The sequence below is a fragment of the Hemicordylus capensis genome, chromosome 5, assembly GCF_027244095.1.
Source record: "Hemicordylus capensis ecotype Gifberg chromosome 5, rHemCap1.1.pri, whole genome shotgun sequence".
In the NCBI taxonomy this organism is placed as follows: Eukaryota; Metazoa; Chordata; class Lepidosauria; order Squamata; family Cordylidae; genus Hemicordylus; species Hemicordylus capensis.
Window position 1 is genome coordinate 31460770 of NC_069661.1, and position 20738 is coordinate 31481507.

The 20738-nt window shown below is 43.2% G+C and overlaps 1 protein-coding gene across 2 annotated transcripts; it reads right to left on the reverse strand.

Moving 5' to 3' along the window:
• Positions 1-3596: 3596 nt before the first annotated feature.
• On the reverse strand, positions 3597-9163 carry DDIT4L (DNA damage inducible transcript 4 like). 2 transcript variants are annotated; one of them, XM_053258002.1, is made up of 3 exons: positions 8988-9163; positions 8249-8392; positions 3597-6988 (listed from the first exon to the last, which is right to left on the reverse strand). In XM_053258002.1, the coding sequence occupies exons 2-3, from the start codon at positions 8334-8336 to the stop codon at positions 6504-6506; spliced, it is 573 nt and encodes a 190-aa protein (XP_053113977.1). In that variant the 5' UTR covers positions 8337-8392; positions 8988-9163; the 3' UTR covers positions 3597-6503. The 2 variants fall into 2 exon arrangements, with proteins under 2 accessions (XP_053113977.1, XP_053113975.1); XM_053258000.1 differs by lacking the exon at positions 8988-9163 and adding an exon at positions 8710-8899.
• Between the last annotated feature and the right edge of the window lie 11575 nt (positions 9164-20738).

Below are 20738 nucleotides of genomic sequence, written 5' to 3' on the forward strand. Positions count from 1 at the left end.
CTCCAAGATAGCTAACAACTTGCATAAAAACCAAAGTAGTAGTTGTTCTGGATCCAGCTCTTTCCCACATATTGCTGCCATTATAGCAGTGCCACATTTACGTAGTACACACACACTGCAGTACCTTGTTTGTACCTACAAATATGCAGTTCTTCTCTGAATTTCTGTCAAACTATCCATAGAAGTTGGAGGGGCTTAAGCCACTCCAAGAGCATGTGTGGATCACAACTGGTTAGTCATAAAATTGGATGACATGTGGATTCAATCCACATTTTACAATCCAAACAAAAAATCCCTGGCTAAGCCTTGGCATGGTTCAGGCTCAAAGGAGTCATGTGAACACAGGAAGCAGCCTTGTACGGAATCAAACTGTGTGGCTCTCCAGATGTTGCTGAACTACAAGTCGCAACATCCTCAGCTGTAATACATTGTGGCTGTGGGTGATGGGAGTTGTAGTTCAGCAATGCCTGGAGAGCCCCACATTATTTACCTCTGAATTCTAGAACCAAGGCTAGGAACCCCTGGGCCCTGGCTGTGGCCACACTACAACTCCCACAATCCCCAGTCACAATAGCTAGAGGTTATGGGACAGTAATCCAACAACACCTGGAAAACCAAGGTGGAGACCCCCTGTGCTAATGCAGTATCATCTGACTGACAGCAGCTCTCCTGGGTCAGAGCTGAGGTCTTTCCCATCACTTGCTATGAGATGGAACCTAGGACCTTCTGCATACAAAGCCGTGTGTGCAACCATTAACCTATACACCTCCCTCACTGTTTTATTTTTTATACTACCCTTTGTTCAAGTTCAGGATAGCACATACGATTTCTCTAGATCACCTTTTATCCTCATAACAAGTCTGTGAGGGAGGTTAAGCCTGAGAGAGTGAGCTTGTAGCAGATTTATAGCCTTTGAAGCTCTTTTCATGGGCAGTGAGAAGAGTTTCTGGCAGGTCTGCAAGGCTTAGCCCGCTTTCCCTGCAGATGAGCAGCCTCCAAGCCCCGAGTGGCCGGATTTGCCACCCACATGACTGCTGCCTCTGACATGGAGCCAGTGGAGGCTGTGGGGATTGGGGGCCATGCGGCCCCCAGAAGTTCCAGGATGCCCACATAAGTTTGTGGGGCATTCTGGACAGACCCCCGAGGCCGAGAGGCTGGCTGCATCCTCCTGTCGGGGGGTCTGCTCATGTGTCACTGCACGCTATGGCAGCACACGAGCAAACAATTGAGGTTAACAGTACACTCACTCTATTTATCTTGTTTAAAGGAGAGAGGGAATTAGGCAGGCTAGCCGCCTTGGAAGCACCAGGCTTGCCCTCGAGCCTGTAGTTCCAACAATCAGTAGAAAGTGGGGTCAGTTCCCTTAGCCCGCTTTCTACTGATCGTGGGAATAGCTTCTTTGTCTCGGAGCAAGCTCACGTGAGGGAAAGAAAAGCTGAATTATTCCTGCTCAGCTTTCTGGCAAAGGCTACTCCTAAAACTCTTCTGCATTTCTGGTAGGTTCAAAAATTCCTCTCTATTCCTCTATTCCACCACAATTCCTCTCTATTACAGAGCTTGGGGTGGAATTCCCAGGGAAAACTCTTTATTTTGCTATTGGAAAAGTATGAAAATCTTCCATGTGGTGAAAAAACTGGTAGTTGCTGAACATCTGAGGACATTCTTGCACCAGAGTAAGACCTCTTTCCAGCCCCCAATTTCTCCTGAGTTAAAAACCTCACTTAGAGAGGCTTGTAAGAGAAAAGAAAATCAGTTTTGTTCAACTCCTACAGACTGCTTCCATCTGAGGCTTTCTCAGTTTTTAGTTACAGGTAAAAATACTCAGTAGGTTATAAGAATACTTCAAAAGCACCCCAGAAGATGTTGGGGTGGCACACTTAAAAAGTCATGGTTACCCAATTGCAAGGAACAGGTATGTAGGAAAATACAAAAGCACCTTTAAAAGCTTATGGAGTCTTTTGCAACACCCTGGCTGGATGGGCGAAGGCTAATGTTTCTTAGTTTAGCTATGTTATAGGTAAACAATAATAGACCAGTATCAGGGATATACAAAAACACATACCAAAGGAACAGAAAGTCTAATGCAAAATCTGACTAAACGAACTTTCCTTGGCTATACTTTCCGAGGCCAAAGTCCAGGCTGCCTTTTTTTTTTCTAAACTCACCCAAACCCTGGTTGAGAATTCAAGCCCTTGCAGTTTTGTCTTTCAAGAGCTGTAGTCATCTTCCTGCTGCCATCCTCCATGTCCGCATGTGTTCTCCTGCACCGAGTCCAGCTTCTTCTAACAAAGAACTCGCCTTCCTCCCAACAGCTCCTTAGCTCCTACCCACCTGGTGTGCTGATTGGCTGAGCCCTGGAGTTCACCAGCCTGTCAGAGCAGGGCTCGCTTCCAGTTAACTCTTTAGAAGAGAGGTGGCTGATGACTACAGAGATCTTTCTCACAATCCTGTGAGAAGGCTGGAGGACGGGTGGTGGGGAAGGCTGCAGGATCCTGCTGCTGACTCAGGCAGCGCAGAAGGGACACATCATCCTGGTCCCCAGAAATCCCACAATGCACCATGCAACAGCCAGGAGCCTACTTCTGTGCCAGCACCGGCTGGGAGCAGCCAGCACTTGCACACAAGCAGTTAACCTTGGTTAACTGGCAGGCTATGTAGGCAGTTTGCCACGTGGTTCTCACAAGTAGTCAAGCCCGGGCATGAGTGCTTTGGCTGCTCGTGAGAACAGCCTCAGTGGACTTGTTACCTAGTGAACTTCATGGCATAGTCCAGCTGAATCCTACCCACCCCCGACTTTGAACATGAGAGTTACTCAACACCCCAAGACCATATCACACACGGCTTTTGAAAGGCTTACCTGTGTCAAAAGTGATTTGCTATCTGAAATGGAAAAGCACTCCAAACTACTTTCACAGTTCTGTTTTGAGTCTATACTTCTGGACTCTGTCAATGTAACTTGGGCTTCTTTAGTTTTAAATGTTCCGTTAGATGCAAGAGTCACTCCTTCAAGATGTAACTTCTCTCACCATCCTTTCTAGACTTCAGGAATCATGTACCTAATGATATGGTAGTCCGTTCAGCACCTTTCTACTGAAGTTCTTTAGGAAGACCCATTTGTTTCCTAGAACGTTGGTTTTTATCACTTCCAGTGGTTAAACAACAACAACAAAAACTACCAGTTTTTATTTTACAGCCCTAACATTGAGCTTATAATTTTGGCTTCTCCAAGGAAGAATTGAGTGGAGGTTTGAAATACAAGATTCAGACATTATACATTTGCCTTAAAGTGTGTGGGGTGGCTGGGAAGGCCTCATTCATTTAGCTATTCTTTTAAAGTTTTTTCCTCCTCCTTCAAAAAAGGTTCACTAGCACTGGCAGATTTTTGCACAGCTGCTTCCTGCTGGCCTCCATTTTGATTTCCCCCTACAGTGGCCTGGATGCAGTATTGTTCCAGGACATGGAAGACAGCCACTAGCTGGTGGAAAAGCTCTTGACTTCGACCACTACGGAAGGTAAACTCTTCCTGCATAAATGGGGCTGCAAACATGAATCCCGTTTCAGAATGAAGAAAAAAATCAATAGTTCAAGGTAAGCAGTTCAAGATGCAAGAATTAAAAATATACTTTTATTAATAAAGACTTACATTTCCTTTAATAACAATCAACATTTTAAGATTAATGCAGGGATAGCAACAAGGCAAAGCAAGAACCACCAAGTTTCACAATGTAAAAAGTGTCTTCTTAGTGCAAATCCAAAAAACATACAAACACACCCATATAAAAAGGTGACCTTTTAAACAGCAGAAGACTAAAAACAATAAGTGCAACACCAGTTTACAAATGGTCCTATTATACCAACAAGGCAGAGGCTCAAGAGCTGGGCATGTGAAAGTGCTCCAGTTTGTAAGCTGGAGTCTGCCATATAATTCACTCTTCTACAGCTTCGTGGGCAATACAGATATCCATCTCTATGAACTGAAGTGCCCTGGGCAACACTGTGCATTTTTTGTTATATATAACATAACTGGGGTAACCCAAAACACATGCAGCAGAGTTCAGAGTTGAAATATCAGCAGTGTTCACCGTTTGAAGGAACTCAGAATTGTCACCGGCAGAAGCTTCAGGACCCCATTTTTATTTTTGCAAGAATTGCACATACACATGCAACAATGCCTGTAGCATTACGTTCTACTACAGCAGTCTCTTCTCCAAGTCCCCACCATTTCACATTATTTAGGTTCTGGTCCCCCATTAGGTGCTTCTAGAGAGAGCACATTTATTTTAACTTCTGTTCTTTCAGAAGAGGAGTTTATGAACATTTCTCAGCTGCACTAATATATGAACCAGGCAAAGCTTACAGCACTTCAAGACCTGAAATACAGAATGTAGAATGCCCTTAGGAACATTCAGCATAGCATCTGGGACACTGGCTACCCTTGCCAACTTGCTGGCGGTTTAGAAAGCAGCAAGTCCATAGAACAAGTTGGTGGTTCAGTTTTTTTCCACAAGCCAACAAAAGGCAACTAAATTGAGGGCCACCTGGAGAACTGGAGTGCCCAACCTCAAGAAGGGCCCCCTCCCAATCCTCATATAGAATAAACCTTTTCTAGAGATGCATCCAAAAGAAGCTTCCCTACTCTCTCACTTCAGAGCTGAAGCAAGAACACTTGAAAGTAACCCTAAGAAAGTAGTAGGGGTAAGATCTGCTAAAGGAACTATCAATAGTATTGGATCATGATGGTTCTCATCTGAGCTGAACCATGAATGCACTGCAAATGGGTGCGGAAGAAACTCAGTAAAGGGTTGGATGTTCCGCTGAATTCCCCAACCTCTTGATCTCACCGATTTCCATCTTCACTCCGCTCAGGGAATAGACAGAAAATATTGGATTCATTCACTTTTTCAGGGGCCAGTCTGGGATTCTTCCTAAAAGTGCTTCGGCAGTGAACCCATTGTATTTCTGACCTATTTGCCGGTCTGTGACAAGCCAACTGGATTAGCAGTGTTTGAATGCTCACCATTGATCAGTTTGCAGACCACAACCATGGAAGAAGAGAAGCCTGACAAGTCGTCGTGTGTGCATTGTTCCTTAGACCAAAGTGGGAGGGAACGGAGTAGACCCTCATTTATGGAGCTGGACTTGAGGTAGTCAGGTGTTTCTATGAGTGTGACCAATATCCCACTACAAAATACAAAGTAACTCAACATTTAGTGCCCAAAGACATGTTAGGAATTCTACGGATTTAACACAAAAGATGTTTCCAGAAGTTTAAAGAAAGACAGATTGTTCAAGGCACTCTGGGCAAGCCAATCTACTGCAAGTCCCATTGTGTGAATGACATCCCAGCAGCATGCCAGGCACCTGCAGTCCATACAGAAGCGATGTCAATTATTGCTAGACCAGACAGGATCTAGTCTAGCCTAGACAGGATCAGCCTGGGAAGAAAAACAGCAGTGGCTCCCAATCCTTACACTAGTTCAGCATCTCCTTTGAAGAAGATGTTGTGATTCTTTGATGCCATCATCACTGCCAGAAGCAACATCTGGAAAGCATCCTCCCAGTAGCTTGGTATATAAAGTGTCTTATGCACATTAAAGAATACTGCCAACAGTTTCCCCCAAAAGGTTTAAGGTTATCGTCCAGTAGTAGTTCTTTTTAAAGACAGCCAAACACCTTACAAGGAACTTAGAAAAAGTTAGAGATTGTTTACATGACTGGGCAGGCAGGGCGGCAGGGGAGGCTGGTTAAGCTTACCTTCTCCCCAGACAAGCGATGACTAGTTTCTGGGAGCTTGGACCACACTCCCAGAGGTGTAGCGCTGCATACCTGCAGCACGCAGTTCCAAAGGCCGGGACAATGCGTTCTGGCCTCTGGGGATCCCAAAATGCACTGCGCAACATATGATTCAGTGGGGGATTCCCCCAGTAGATGGGTGCTATAGGTGCCTGTCTCTGTGTCCACTGGGGCGAAACATAGCCCGAGCGAACGCAAGATCCCAGAGCCCGGGCTAAGGGCTCGCTTGAGCCCTTAACCCTTGCTAAGAGCTGGGTTTTTAAATGGGACAAGGTGGCGCTGCCCTGCTGGGATCAAGCCTGATCCTGGCGGTTCTCATGCTTAGCCTAATCCAGGCCGGGCTTCCCTAGCCTGGGTTAGGCTGCATGTGAGAACCACCACCCACCAGCAAGCACACCAAACAGTAAGGGCTACAGGCAGCATTTACTACAATAGCTAGCAATCAGTAGCTGCCAAGCTGGCTTATGGACTTGCCAAGCCAATTCTAGTCAAGGAATGCTTCAAGTATATCAGTAGATTTGCTCCTTCCACCCAGTACAAGACTAGCTGTATGGAGATTTTGCCAGCCTAGAAAGACTTATATATGTTGTGCAAAAAAAGGCAAGTCATAATGAAGGTATCTTAAAAATCAAGGCATTGAGCTTCATATTTCTAAAGGACTGTAAGCTCAGTTGGGTTTTTTGTTTTATTTTCTTTTTAAAAAGCTATTTCTAGCATTCTTCAACAATTGTCCCAATCAGAGAGTATAATTTCTTTTTGATTAGCCGAAATCCAGGACTCAAGATCAGAGTACGTTTACTGCTTGATGTAAAGCAAGCTCTAGGGAAGAAATCTCTGAAACTTGGCCATGAACAACTGTCCTGCTTGAACACCAGGGTCAGTTCAAAAGTAGGAACAACAGTAGGGTCATAGACAATCTTATCCAGCTTTTTACATACATTTCCTGTTTCCAGGTTGACATGAATAATGCAGCCTCTTAAGCCACAAGGCTCAGTAGAAGAGAGACGCAAGACATCTTGGACTATCCTCCTGGTTAATTTCTCAGGGACTAGAACCTTTGAGCAGTGCAGTCTGGTCTGCTTTGATTTAGACAGGCAGCTCTCCAGCATTCTAACTAGACTCTGACAGGTCTGTTCCTCAAACACCATCTCATTAAAGTTGGGATCAGGCACTACATAATCCCAGTAGTCAAAGTCTGTAGGGGATATGAGAAAGACAAAACAGATTATCAGTAAAAGGCAAGAAGCCAAAATGCTACCTTTAGCTTTTTTTGGAGGATCAAATAATAAAATACCAGACCAAATGTTCAGCAACATCTGTTCAGAGTGGAGCATTAGAAAAATATGAAGTTGCAAGCTGTATTTTATCTGCTGCCAACCAACAGTCCAAGTTGTATTTATGTGGAAATATAGTTTATTCAGTGGCCTTTTCTTTGATACAGCTGGTTGTAAGAGAAATCTTAATGACAACCATTTAGAATAGGGCCTTTTGGGCCACAAGTAACATTTGATTGTTACAAAACACAGATGTCAGCAGAAATACACATGAAGATGGCAGAGTAGACGCCTAAGCAACAGGTGACCCAAACCATGTGCCTACAAGATTAAATTTGGCAGGTTGTCAAATACTGAGCCAAGTTGCTTCACATACACAAAGAGAAGCAATTTGTTTACTTCAACAGTCTATTCCTATGCATGTTTACCCAGAAGCACGGTCAATGGGACTAAACACAGCTAAGAGCATACAGAAGTCTAGCTAAAGTTAACCAAGGCTTAGGTATATGTTTACAACAAGATTAAGGTGATGTGGGGAAATGAGCAGTTTGCACATCTTGTATACGCAGATGAGAACTGCAAGCAAGACCAGACAGAGCTGCAGTATAATACAAACAACCACTAGATCTCATTTTTCATAGGCCTTGCTACCTTTTAAGTTTCTTCCCACCTACAAGCAATCTTCAGGGTTCCTAGAAATTTTTGGTAACATACCACTAGTATTTATATTAAAATTTAAGACTGCAAGCTTTAACCAATAGATCCTTCAACAAAATCAGTAGGAGTCAATTTTAATTGGAAAGTTTTTCATCAGCAGACTCCAAGTTAAGGACACACTTGTTTATTTGGCTTCTAGTGTATTAACTATAATAGGGATGAAAGCAAAAATACAAGTCCATCTTTGTGAGTGATCTTTTACAGTTTAAGGTCATGTCCATTAAAAATCTCCAATACTGAGGCTTAGTAGCATGCAATAGACCAATATCTGCATTAAAATGCAGATATTGGTCATCTAGAGACTGATCAGCCAACACAACTACTAAAAACATTTTTTTTTAAAAAAGTTCTTATTTAAGTCAACACAATCTGACCTTCATATTACCAGGGCTGCCCTTTGTACAATCATGGTCATTTTCAACTAGTTAGGTGGCAAGAGCCATGATGCTCACAGATCCACTCACCAGTTAAAGTTGTATGCCAAAAGCCTTGCTGTATTTGTTCAGCGTGACCCACGGAGTTTTTATTGTTTAAGCTGCTGGTTGCAACCATTCTGAATGAACTGTAGTTCTCACGACCAAATAGGTCAGTTCACCTTTCTCGGTTTACTGCAAGAAAGCAAAGTGCAGTTTATTGGCAGGCCATCAGAAGACACAAACAGAAAAAGGAGCAGGGTGAGGGAGGGCAAAGAGTCCTGACAAAGTGCATCACACTTAAAGTCATTTCCTACAGCCCAGAGAAGAGCTAAAGGTTCAATAATACATGGATTTTCAATTTAAAGAGAGTTAACCTAAAATAGCCACCTTGCTTAAAAGACCTCCCTTCAGTTTAAAAGTAAGTATTCTTTACATGCAAATTAAGAAGCAAAACACACACGCATTTTCAACTCCCAAACACCACGAATTCAACCTCTAAGACATCTTACCTGCTAAAGTGTAAAGTGCACAAACTTTTAGAAAAGTGACCTTTGCTTCATTAGGGAGCACATTTAAACAGCGAGAGGGGCGGGAGGACCTCTCCTAAATAGAAATAAAACACCACCACTTCCACACCAGTAATTCCTCCCCACCTCCCTTCCGATTCCCAGCCCCACCCTCTCCTATGGCACAGCGGCTGGCTTATATAGGCACACACGCCCCGCTTGGGTCTTCTCCCCCACCCCGATGCTCTCTCATTTCCCCCCGCCCCCTCGGGCAACCTTACACTTTGCAGATAATCTCTTCCCATTGGCTGCTCTGAAGGTGGGCTACGTGTGAGACGAAGAGGAGTCAACCTCTCTCATCCCCCCCCCGTCCCCGCCGCGAAAGAAGAGACTTTGGAGGGGGGCGGGGGAGGGAGGCGTGCTTAATTGTTGATTGGTCCGCGCGAATGTCAGAACACTAAGAGGTCGTCGGGGCCAGCGAAACGTTGCCACGTGACCCGTGTCCCACACTCTGCTGCTCCACCTTCAATTTCACACCTTGCGCAGCTGCTTTGCAAACTTTGCAGGAGCGCTGGCTCTGTCCCCACTTCGGTCAGATACTTGCCCCCCCCCCCACCGTCCAGCGCGTCATCCGTGAGTATGTTTAAATTGCTGATTTCCTGAGAGCAGCAAGTTTTCCTCTCCTTCCACCGATCTCTCCAGTGTTTATTGCGCCCCCTCCTTAGCAGGGCTGATTTCTGTCTGGGGACAGGCTCATCCTGAAATCATTCCTCCCCCACCCCAGAGAAAAACCACCCCTTTCTTCGGGTCACACCATCCTGGAACAATTTTATAAAGATCAATGTATTCTTTAAATGATAACCCTGCGGGTTATCGGGGAGCAGTTCACACACAATTCTGGTTTTTCACAGCACATTAGAGTGTAGCTCAATTTATATCTGGGGTTAAAAAAAATCCACTATTTGTGTCAGTTTTGGGGGACAGCTTCAAGTTCACAGTAAAGCCTCCCAATAAACTCGTGGCAAAGCCGGCTGAGTGTAAAAGTCCCAGGGAAAGATGCCAGGAGCTTTTTCAGATGGCGACTTTACGGCAACTTTACTTTAGGAGGGTGGGTGTGCATTCATTCACCTAGTGGCCAGATTTACTCCGAAGTTCGTGTGACATTGCAGAGAGCACTTCACACACAATTTGGGTTTTCCCTTCTGTATTGGAACCTAGCCCAGTTTGTGTCTGGGATAAAAAATACCCACCTCTTTTTGCCAGGGCAAGGACTTATCTTCTTGAACTTCGTAAAATGCTATGTACACGAATGTACACTTTGTAAAATGCTGTGCACCCAGGACTCTGTGGTGGCGGGAGGTGGGTTTCTGTAACAGGCTAACAGCTACACTCCTGGAAGGGTAAGAGCTACATGATGGGTAAAAATTCGACAGGTGAAGTTTTTCTCCATTCGCACATTTTCTTCAGTATCTCCCCCACTCCCAGAGGCCACCAGGGAGGGGGCGAACACAGGTCCCCTCTCCCTTAGCTACGCCCCTGGTTGGGCCTTATGTATGGGGTCAACCCATATTTCCACACCACCAGTGCCAGGGGCTGTTTTAGACACAATGGGGATCCTCAGTTGAATTTGAGAATCTGCACTGTGCTTTCCCATCCAAATGTGCCTCTCAAATTCACCCAAGGTTCAATTGGGCCAAACAACACAGGCTTTGAAACCAAGGTTTGTAGTTGGCTTGTTTGTTTTCCACACTGGTGGTGTGGAAATATGGGCTGACCCATAGAGAGGGCCCAGTTAGGGGCTTGGCTAGGGGAGAGGGGGCCTGTGTTCACGCCCTCACTGGTGGCCCCTTGGAGTGAGGGAGATAATGAAGAAAATATGTAGGGGTGGAGCTGGGGGGGGCCTTCAGGAACTGGGGCCCCCGGGCTCTTTGAACCCATCCGCTCAGTTATAGCTACACCCCTGGGCCCAGTGCAAACAGAAATGTTGCATCAGGTCAGAGGCGTATCTAGGGAAAATAGCACCTAGGGCAAACACTGAAATTGCACCCCCTGTCCAAGCATCTGACACCCATCTTTCAGATAACTTTACCATAATATCAGCTGAAAAATACAAGTCAAGCTCGTTAATCTTTTAATATTTCAAAAACTATTTAGCAGTGGACTTAGCCAGACCAAAAAATGCTGGAAAACTACAAATTTCAGTATGTGGGTGCTCATGAAATACCCAAATACTATGTGGAGATGTACTTAGAAAACTAAACAGAAGTGCCTGTCTAATTCTCTACTATGCATTGTAGCATCACCATTATATAAGTTTTAAAAATCAATGGAGAATTTGACTTTTCCCAGATACTCTGTAAATAATTAAAGGATATGCAGAGTAAACTGCGTCACTGCTTGGAATATATTCTAGTCTTTCAGAAAGACAGTTAAAATGAGAGAAAGAGAGTAAGAAACTCCCAGTTGGCCTTAATATTAAGGGTTTCACACTGATTCAAAGACAAACTCACCATTAATAGCCATATTAGCAAGACATCACATTTAACTCACTTATCACAAGAAGCAAAGTAAGAGCAAATGAATACAATCCTATCTCTTAAGCGTCAGCTCAGTATTCACAAGCCCTGATTCTCTGTACATAGTGCCAATCTGAATATGTGTACAGTGTCTTATTTTATATTTTTATTATTATTATTTTTACCCGTAGCCCCTTTGGGGGGTTCCTAAAGGCCGGGGGGGGGGTTTGCAAAGATTCCCCCTCACCCCGCTGGCCTCTAGGGCCTTGCAGGGACCATTTGAGCATGTGCAGTGGCCATTTTTAAAAATAATCTTTTTTTTTTTAAAAAAAGGCCACTGAAAACAAAATGGCCACTGCGCATGCTCAAATGGCCTCTGCAAAGCCTGGCATGACCTAGAGCCTCACAGAGGCCATTTGAGCATGCACGGTGGCCATTTTGTTTCTGGCAGCCTTTTTTTAAAATCAATTTTACAAAATGGCGCCCCCTTCAAGTGGCGCCCGGGGCATGTGCCCTGCCTGCCCTACCCCTAGATACGCCCCTGCATCAGGTAAAGCACAGAGGATCTAGATCTAGCACCTTTTCACAGGGTGTGTGAGTAACATGTGAATAACATTTGGATTGGCCATAAAAAGTCGGTAAGTAAGAGTTCAGTTGGCCGGCACTATGACTTGCTTCCTGGGGCGGGGCGGGGGGGGGTGTTGATGAATTGGTGTTTTCTGAGTTGTTCTGAGAAGGCATGAAAGAAGAAAGTAAAATGGCTTGATAAATCAAGGAGGCTGTGCCTGCTGCCAAATGGTGGATGCATCAGGCGCAGGTGAGCTTGTTGAGAGACCAGAGAGGGTTATTAGGAGAGGAAGGAGGTATGTGTTAATGTGCAATTATTATCAGGCAAATGTCCAAGCAGCTCCAATTAAAGCCTGCACCCGGCAGATCTCAAGCACGGAGCTCACCAGGAGATTGTCTGGTAGCTCACATCTCTAACCCACCCCTGATTATGTTGTTGAAATGAGGAAGTAATTTTTTTTTTAAACCACCCTCAGTTAAGAGGCAAAGCAGAACTTGGTATTTTATGCCCTTTTCTCTATTCACAGTAGTTATATTTATTGGTCAGCTCAGTGGTTCCTTAATTAAAACTTCTCCACCAGTTTGATTGCTGACTGGAACAGCTCCAGAAGAGTGAGAATGATGTGTTTCTAGCTCATTAGTCCGGTGCAGTTGCCTTCATGTTCATCTAGCAGCCACTGTGCAGAAGACTCTGCAATATGGAGAATAGGGAAGCCGTTCGTCAAGTCGTGAAGCCACCTTCATTAAGCCCAATGGGGTTTTGCAGGGAACCTCATTGGAAAGACTCAGCCTGTTTATGAAAGCCCTTGCAAGACTCAGGAGAAACAAAGCTCCGTATGAGAAATTAATAACTGGTACAAATAAATCTGAACAGATTCCCCTGACATTAAGCCTGCTACAAGAAAGCAATGTTATTGGACCCTTTTCTCTGGATGAAGGATATTCAGACAATTACTGATTTGTCCCACGTTCACTTTGATCCAGCCAAAGCTGAGCACTTTGAAGGGCCAGTTTATGCAATACTCACTGCACCTTAAAAAAGATGTCGTGCTAGAAGAGGTGCAGAAAAGGGCAACCAAAATTACCAGGGAGTTGGAGCAACTCTCCTATGAGGAAAGACTACAATGTTTGGGTCTTTTTAGTTTAGAAAGAATCTGGGTAAGAGGGGACATGACTGAGGCATAAAACATACATGGAGGATAAAGTGGACAAAGATAAGTTTTTCTCCCTCTCTCATAATATAGGAAGGCCATCCGTTGAAGCCAAATGTTGGGAGATCCAGAACCGACTAAAAGGAGTACTTCTTTACACAGTATGTAGTTAAACTATGGAATTTGCTGCTGTCAGATGTGGTGATGGCCACCAGTCTAGAAGATTTTTAAAATCAGGGCTGCTCAACTTCGGCCCTCTTGCAGATGTTGGCCTACAACTGGCCTACAACTGACCCCAGCACAGTACCTCCAGTGACTATTGCTAGTGTCTATCTTATGTTTCTTTTAGACTGTGAGCCCTTTGGGGACAGGGAGCCATCTTATTTATTTATTATTTCTCTGTGTAAACCGCCCTGAGCCATTTTTGGAAGGGTGGTATAGAAATTGAATTAATCATCATCATCATCATCCCAGGCTATTGGCCACTGCATCTGTGAATTATGGGAGTTGTATACCAGAGATAGCTGGGGGCAGAGTAGCACCGAGGAAATTTTGGAGCCTGGACCTAAAGGCCTTTGGAGGACCCCCTCCCTTGCAAATTAAGCATCATCATGCCCCACCGGCTGACCACACCATCCTGGACATACTAAAGAGGATTTGGGGGCTCCCAAGAGCTGTGGAGGCCCTGGACTTTGGCCCAAAGTCCAGGGGTAAGAGCACCTCTGGCTGGGGGGGGGGATAAATTGAGCAGGCCTGGATTAAATTAATGGAGGATAGGGCTATCAATGGCTACTAGCCTTGATAGCTGTATATTTCCATCAGGAACAGAGGAGGGTATGCCCCTGAACACCAAGTGCTAGGGAACACCAATGGGCAGAGGCAGTTGCCCCTTTCCAATAATAATAATATGAACTTTATTTGTTAGCTGCCCCATAACAAATTGTTCTCTGGGCGGTTCACAACACAACATTAAAACATGAAATAAAACACACAACACATTAAATCATAACATACCAAAAGGGTGGGGGAGAAAATACAAAATACAATACAAAGCAATTTAAAATCTCTTTAAAAATCAGTTAAAAATCAAATCTAAAAATCAAAATTTAAAGGACCTTTACTTGGCATCTAAAAGAACAAAATGATGTTCTTTGATGAATCCCACTTCTTGTGGGATTCTCAGATGCACCAGGTTGGTGACTATATGAAGCAGGATGCTGTTTAAGAGGGGCCTTTGGACTAACCCTGCAATGCTTTTCTTACATACAATCATCAGAAAGAGGTGGTAAAGCCTTTTCTGGACTGTACTATGTTTGAATGCTCTCCCATGTGGGGGCAGGGGACACACTCATCAAACAGAAAAACAGCATGTCAGGAGGGAAAAGTCTTGGACCAACATGCTATTTTTTCTCTCTGCAGAAAAGCTTACTTCCCCCAGCCCCTTTACAATTAGAAAGTAGTCAAACATGCCATTGCACACTTCAGCCTGAAGTAGTACATTCCAGGGAGACCTTTAGTGCTTGTTTGTAGTGATGGCACTATTACATTTAATAAATCTGTATACTGCCCTCTATTGAAGACTCTAGGTGATTTACAGTATAAAACAGACCAGGAATAAAACAAACCAAGAATTTAACAGTTAAAACATGAAACCAGATTAAAATATCCATTAAAACACCAACTAACTAAAAAGCTTGGCTGAAGAGGTGTGTCTTCAGTTGTTTCCTAAAAGTCATCAGGGATGGAGCAGCTCTAATCTCAGCAGGAAGTGCGTTCCACAGTCCTGGGGCAACCACAGAGAAGCACGCGTTTGAGTCGCCTCCAGACGAGCTGGTGGCACCCTTAGACGAACCACTCTTGACAATCTTAATAGGCGGCGGGGTTCATAACGAATAAGCCATTCTCTTAAATACTTTGGGTATTTAAATGCACGTGCAGCACAATGCTATGCAGGTTTATTCAGAAACAAATCCCATTGAGTTAATGAGACTTATTTCCAAGTAAGAGTTTATAGGTTTGCATCATCAATCTCTCTTATTTCTCTGGCTGACATCCTGACTACAATCTCAATAGTACTATGCAGGAGTTACTCTAAAGGACTAATGCATTTTAATAGGAAATTGAATTGAAATCTTAACAAAAATGTCCACCACTGAAATCAATGGGTTGTAAATGTTGTAAAAGTAAGTCTGATTGTGCTCTCTATTATAGTCATTTCTCAAGCACTCCAGGTTTTTGCTTGGATGATATTTCCTTGGATGTTGCATTGACTATCAGCATGTATTCAAGATGTGTCTTTCTTTTCTCTTCATTGCAATGTATTGTCAAGACAGGAAACTGGGTGAATTGCCATCTGTTAACAAATCTTGCTAGGAAACATGCACCTTTGATCACAATGTGAACCACAGCAAACAGATCCAACAGCACATGAGAAATGAAGTATAATATGAAAAACTGTACTTGGGTAAATGAATAAGATACAAATAGTAATGATGAATAATAATATAAGAATATAAATAAATATGTAAGATACAATAAGTAACGTCTAACCTAGTAAAATACTGTATGATCTAATTCATAATATGTACATCATTATAACACAGTAACAGACACGTAACATACACAAGAGAAATAGCAATAGCAATAGCACTTACATTTATATACCGCTTTATAGCCGGAGCTCTCTAAGCGGTTTACAATGATTTAGCATATTGCCCCCAACATTCTGGGTACTCATTTTACCGACCTCGGAAGAATGGAAGGCTGAGTCAACCTTGAGCCCCTGGTCAGGATCGAACTTGTAACCTTCTGGTTACAGGGCAGCAGTTTTACCACTGCGCCACCAGGGGCTCTTGTGAATAACTGTTTTATTGTGAATAAAACAGTAAACAATAAACAATAAAATAACAATAAAACAATAAACAGTAAACAATAAAATAACTGTTTTATTGTGAATAAAACATCTCTTGTGAATAACTGTTTTACCACTGCGCCACCAGGGGCTCTTGTGAATAACTGCGCCACCAGGGGCTCTTGTGAATAACTGTGAATAACTGTTTTGAGAAACTTTATCAAGTGACTCAGCTAAGTCGGTTTGTTCATCTGTATTGTCCATGTCAGAAGAATAACTAGAAGAAGTCTGAAAGGATATCTTCCTGCAACCAAAAGGTCTGATGCAACCATGGATATATAGATTCATTATTGTAACCCATTTCATCTTGTTTAATTTTTTAAATGTTTGTATTTTTTAAAATCCATAAAATAGTTATCCAATCTCTCCTAATGCTTTCAGTTTTCTGAAAAGACTGCAAAATGATATTTTTTTCTATTTTAACAATACTGTTTTCACTGTTTCAATTTCAGAATTAAATCTATAATCAACAACATAAAATCCATGGAACATTTATTCAAAATGGAGGCCCATTGATTTTTGAATGTCAAATCTTTGACAAATAAACCAGGACTCTTCTTGATCCTCAGATCCCTAGGAATGATCGAATTCTTACAATATTCCGAGAAAGTTGTTGCATGTAGATATAATCTAATAGATTTCTTGTTAAGAAATGTCATTGTTGCCAATCCACAATATTGTCTAAAGAATTATTATTAAATAATCTAGTACCCACAATCTTATGCCACCTAATGGCGCAGTGGGGAAATGAGTTGACTAGCAAGCCAGAGGTTACCAGCTGCGATACAGGAAGATGCTGAAAGGCATCATCTCACACTGCACGGGAGATGGCAGTGGTAATCCCCTCCTGTATTCTGCCAAAGACAACCACAGGGTTCTGTGGTTGCTAGGAGTCGACACCGACTTGACGGTACACTTTACCTTTACCCACAATCCTATCTATCAGCATCATTATCATTATAGGCAAATAAATTCTTCCAAGTTGCCATATTGACAAGCTGCACACAATCAGCATACTAAGATCTGGTCAGTTTGCAAAAGAGTTTAGGTGAGATATTTTCTTTATAGTTGATGAAATGATTATATAAGTTTGGGATTTAGTATTTTATGTTTTTGAGAAGATTTATTCAGATGGACTTTATTTATGAGATATGTATTTATTGAGGAGTGTGTAGACATTGACTATTGTTTAAGGAGTTTGTGGTTACTCACAGCGGACCAATACCTTGGTAGATAAAGCACTAAAGTAGTGCTTTAGCTCCTGGTATGAAATTGATTGGTTGTGTGTTCAAATGATAAGATTATCTTAAATAATTCTATAACTCTTTTGGAATATTGATTTATGACATGTCTCTTAGGTAATTATGAATTATATGACTATGCATTAGAAGTCACCTGCTTGTAGAATAAAAGACTTGGAAATCTGTGCAAAAGAGTTTGGCAATATATGAACAGGTGCGTAGCAAGGTTGGAGTGGGCCCAGAGACAAGATTTTAAAATGCACACCCCCCACACTGAAGCTCAGCGTAGAACACTATCCTAAATTTTTTTTAAAGGTTTTGTAAATTGTGGATGATGCAAGTCATTTAATGGTACTAGAGAAAGACACGTTGTTCTGGTAGCTCCAGGTCTTAACACTCACATCAATTTCGGAGGATGAATACAACTGAAGGAAGCCTGGGGGGCGCAGCTGGGGGAGTCAGTCATGTGACTTGCCTCTGGGGTCCCCCCCCAAGGCAGTGGGCCCCCAGACAACTGTCTCCCCTTGCCCTATTATAGTTATGCCCCTGTATGTGAATTAAATGACTGTGTAATAAATGTCAACTACCTACAGAAGAAAAAAGATTTGGAGGTTCTCTTTGAAAAGGATTTATTCCATGTTTCCAAAGTTCTTCACTATGGTTTTTATTCACTGTGAAGATACTACTTGCTTTTATAAGAAATAGTTTAGGATCTGTACTTGGACACTGGATAAAGGTTCTCGAAACAGATATTCACCGAGTTTCTGTTGTGTATATTATGTGTATGTTACAGTGGAGTGTGTTATAATGATGTACATATTGTGAATTAGATCATACTAGCTTAACCTGCTCAGAGCATCTGTGTGCTAGTACTTGATCATGCCCCTCAGTCCCTGCCACAGCACCCCTCACCTCAGAGATCTCTCCACCCTCACCTGAGCTGCACTCCTGCTCCTTCTCCATCCTGTTGCTTCCGTCCCCTTCACCCCTCTTGGTCACTCTTCCATCCCTTTACTTCATCCAACTCACCCCTCTTGGTCGCAGCTGCAGCATTGCTGGTGTCTGTTGGCCAAGCTGCAGCCCCCTATCTCCAGAGACCTCCCCAGCCTCACCCGAGCCCCGCTCCTGCTCCTCCCCATAGGAGCAGCAGCAGTGGTTGACCGTGGCCTTCCTCGCTGCTACCACTGCCATCACCACTCATTCCCCTCAGGCTGCTGACAGGCCTGGGCCCATCCCTTGCCTGCCTCCCTCCCTCCGCCAATGGTATCCCCAATCAGTAGCAGTGGTGGGCTGGGCCCTTCCTTGCTGCCACTGCCAACATGGCTGCTTGTTCCCCTCAGGCCACTGACAGGCTCGAGCCCATACCTCGCCCTTCCTTCTTTCTCTCTTCCCCTCCTTTCTTTTTCTCTCTTGCTCTCTCTTCCACTTGCTCTTCCCCTCTGTCTTTCTTCCCCTCCCTCCCTCTCTCCATCCCTCGCTTTCCTCCCCTCTCTCTCCCTTCCTGAGTTAACAAATCTTGTTCATCATGTTTCCTCATCTAATTCACACAATGGCAGCCTCCTTCTCCTGAAAGGGCTCTTTCCTCCTTCACAACCCCTCTCTTCTTAGACTCGCACCCACTATCCATTTATATATATAGATTCCTCTCTACAATCAAGAGCATCTTCTGACCAGTAACAATTGCATTCCAATTGACCTTAACCATCACAGATTCCTCCTCTCTATCTCCATATGGAATCCCCACTGCCCAATCACCACAGTACTCAGGCTCCTCCTTTCTGTCTGCATATGGAATCCCCACTGCCCAATCACCATGGTGCTTCTGCTCTCACAGGCTCCTGCTCCCTATCTGCATATGGAATCCCCACTGCCCAATCACCACAGTGCTTCTGCTCATGAACTCTTGCAAGAGCTGCCATGCACGGGATTAGCCACGGGTACACCTTAGAAAATTATGTAGATAGATAGTGTTTTACTAGGTTAGACATTATTTATTGTATTTTACATATCTCTCTCTCTCTCTCTCTCTCTCTCTCTCTCTCTCTCTCTCTCTATATATATATATATATGTATACACACACATATCTATATATATTCATCATTACTATTTTAATATGAGTCATTGATCTAAGTACAGTTTTTCATATTATTCTTCATTTCTCATGTGTGGTTTTGTGTTTATGGTTGCTGGATCTGCTTGCTGTCATTCACATTGGATGCTCCAGATCCTAGTACGCTGATTGTGTGGGCCTTTGATCACAATCCCACCTGCATTTTGGTTCTGAGCTGGGAAATGGTTGCCATAGTGATCCTGTCCTGTGAAATACAATTTCTGAACTCAGCATCATGTTATAACAATGTTGGCTTCTATGGGGAATTATTATAGGCATCTGCATTTTCTCAGGCTATCCATCTAATCTGGTTTATGCTTGTTAATATACAAATCATAGCAGTCAAATGCCCAACACCTTTGTGGACATGCTGGTTCATTCAAATTGTTCCTCCATCCCATCAAAGCCTCATTGTGAAGCTGCTTGCAGCCCTGCCTTTACCGGAGGCAATTGTCTGCAGGCAAACAGCTGTATGTATGTACAGTATGTACTGACAATTCCAAACTTTGGGAACACAGGCAGATATGGAAGTGACCAAAAATAACAGAAAAAGTATAAGTGAAAATGGCTGTCATGATGGATTTAACAGAACAGTTTGGGAACAGTTTTGAAACATAATAATTTGTCCGAGACTAGTCCAGAACCATGTGCTTAATGTGAGAAGGTAATTCTAATTTTTCTGGGCACATCCAGATGTGTCTGCCTTTTAGGATTCATATAGAATATGCATAACTGTATGAGTGCGGGCACACATATTGATGATATTATTATTATTATTATTATTATTAATTAACATTTTATATCCCGCTCCTCCACTAAGGAGCCCAGAGCGGTGTACTACATACTTAAGTTTCTCCTCACAACAACCCTGTGAAGTAGGTTAGGCTGAGAGAGAAGTGACTGGCCCAGAGTCACCCAGCAGTATCATGGCTGAATGAGGATTTGAAGTCGGGTCTCCCCGGTCCTAGTCCAGCACTCTAACCACTACACCACACTGGCTCTCTCTCTCTCTCTGTATATGTGTGTGTGAGAGAGAGGGAGATATATATATTTGATATAAAGTGGGACTTATTATTTATTTATGGTTAAATTTATATACTGCCTTTTGGAAGAGTGGTATAGAAATCGAATAAATAAAATAATAATAATTAATACACTCTAATAGTGAAAACTCCAAATTGTTTATGAACAGCTCCCTGATAACTCGCAGGGATTTCGGGGTAAATCTAGCTGATATGTGAATGCACCCTCTCCATTCTGAAGGGGATGCGATTTGAAGGGCTTCAAAAGCCCCTTGTGAAAAGCTTCCGGGCTTATTTTTTTTAACTTTGTGTTCATTCTGGGTGACATGGCAAGTTTTCAGGAAATCCTCTACTGATGGTGGAAAAGTTTCCCTGGCTTCCACAAACATGGGGTGGTCATGCAGGCTCCTAAACATACTACTACTACTATTTATATCCTGCTTTTCAACAAAGTTCTCAAAATGGTTTACGTAGAAAAAGAATAATTCCAAGGTGGTTCCTTGTCCCAAAAGG

Coding starts and splice junctions, on each gene's coding strand:
- DDIT4L (XM_053258002.1), bottom strand. CDS start 8,336: ATGGTTGCAACCAGCAGCTTAAACAATAAAAACTCCGTGGGTCACGCT. Junction 6,989..8,248: donor TTGGCATACAACTTTAACTG/GTGAGTGGATCT, acceptor TATCCCCTACAG/ACTTTGACTACTGGGATTAT.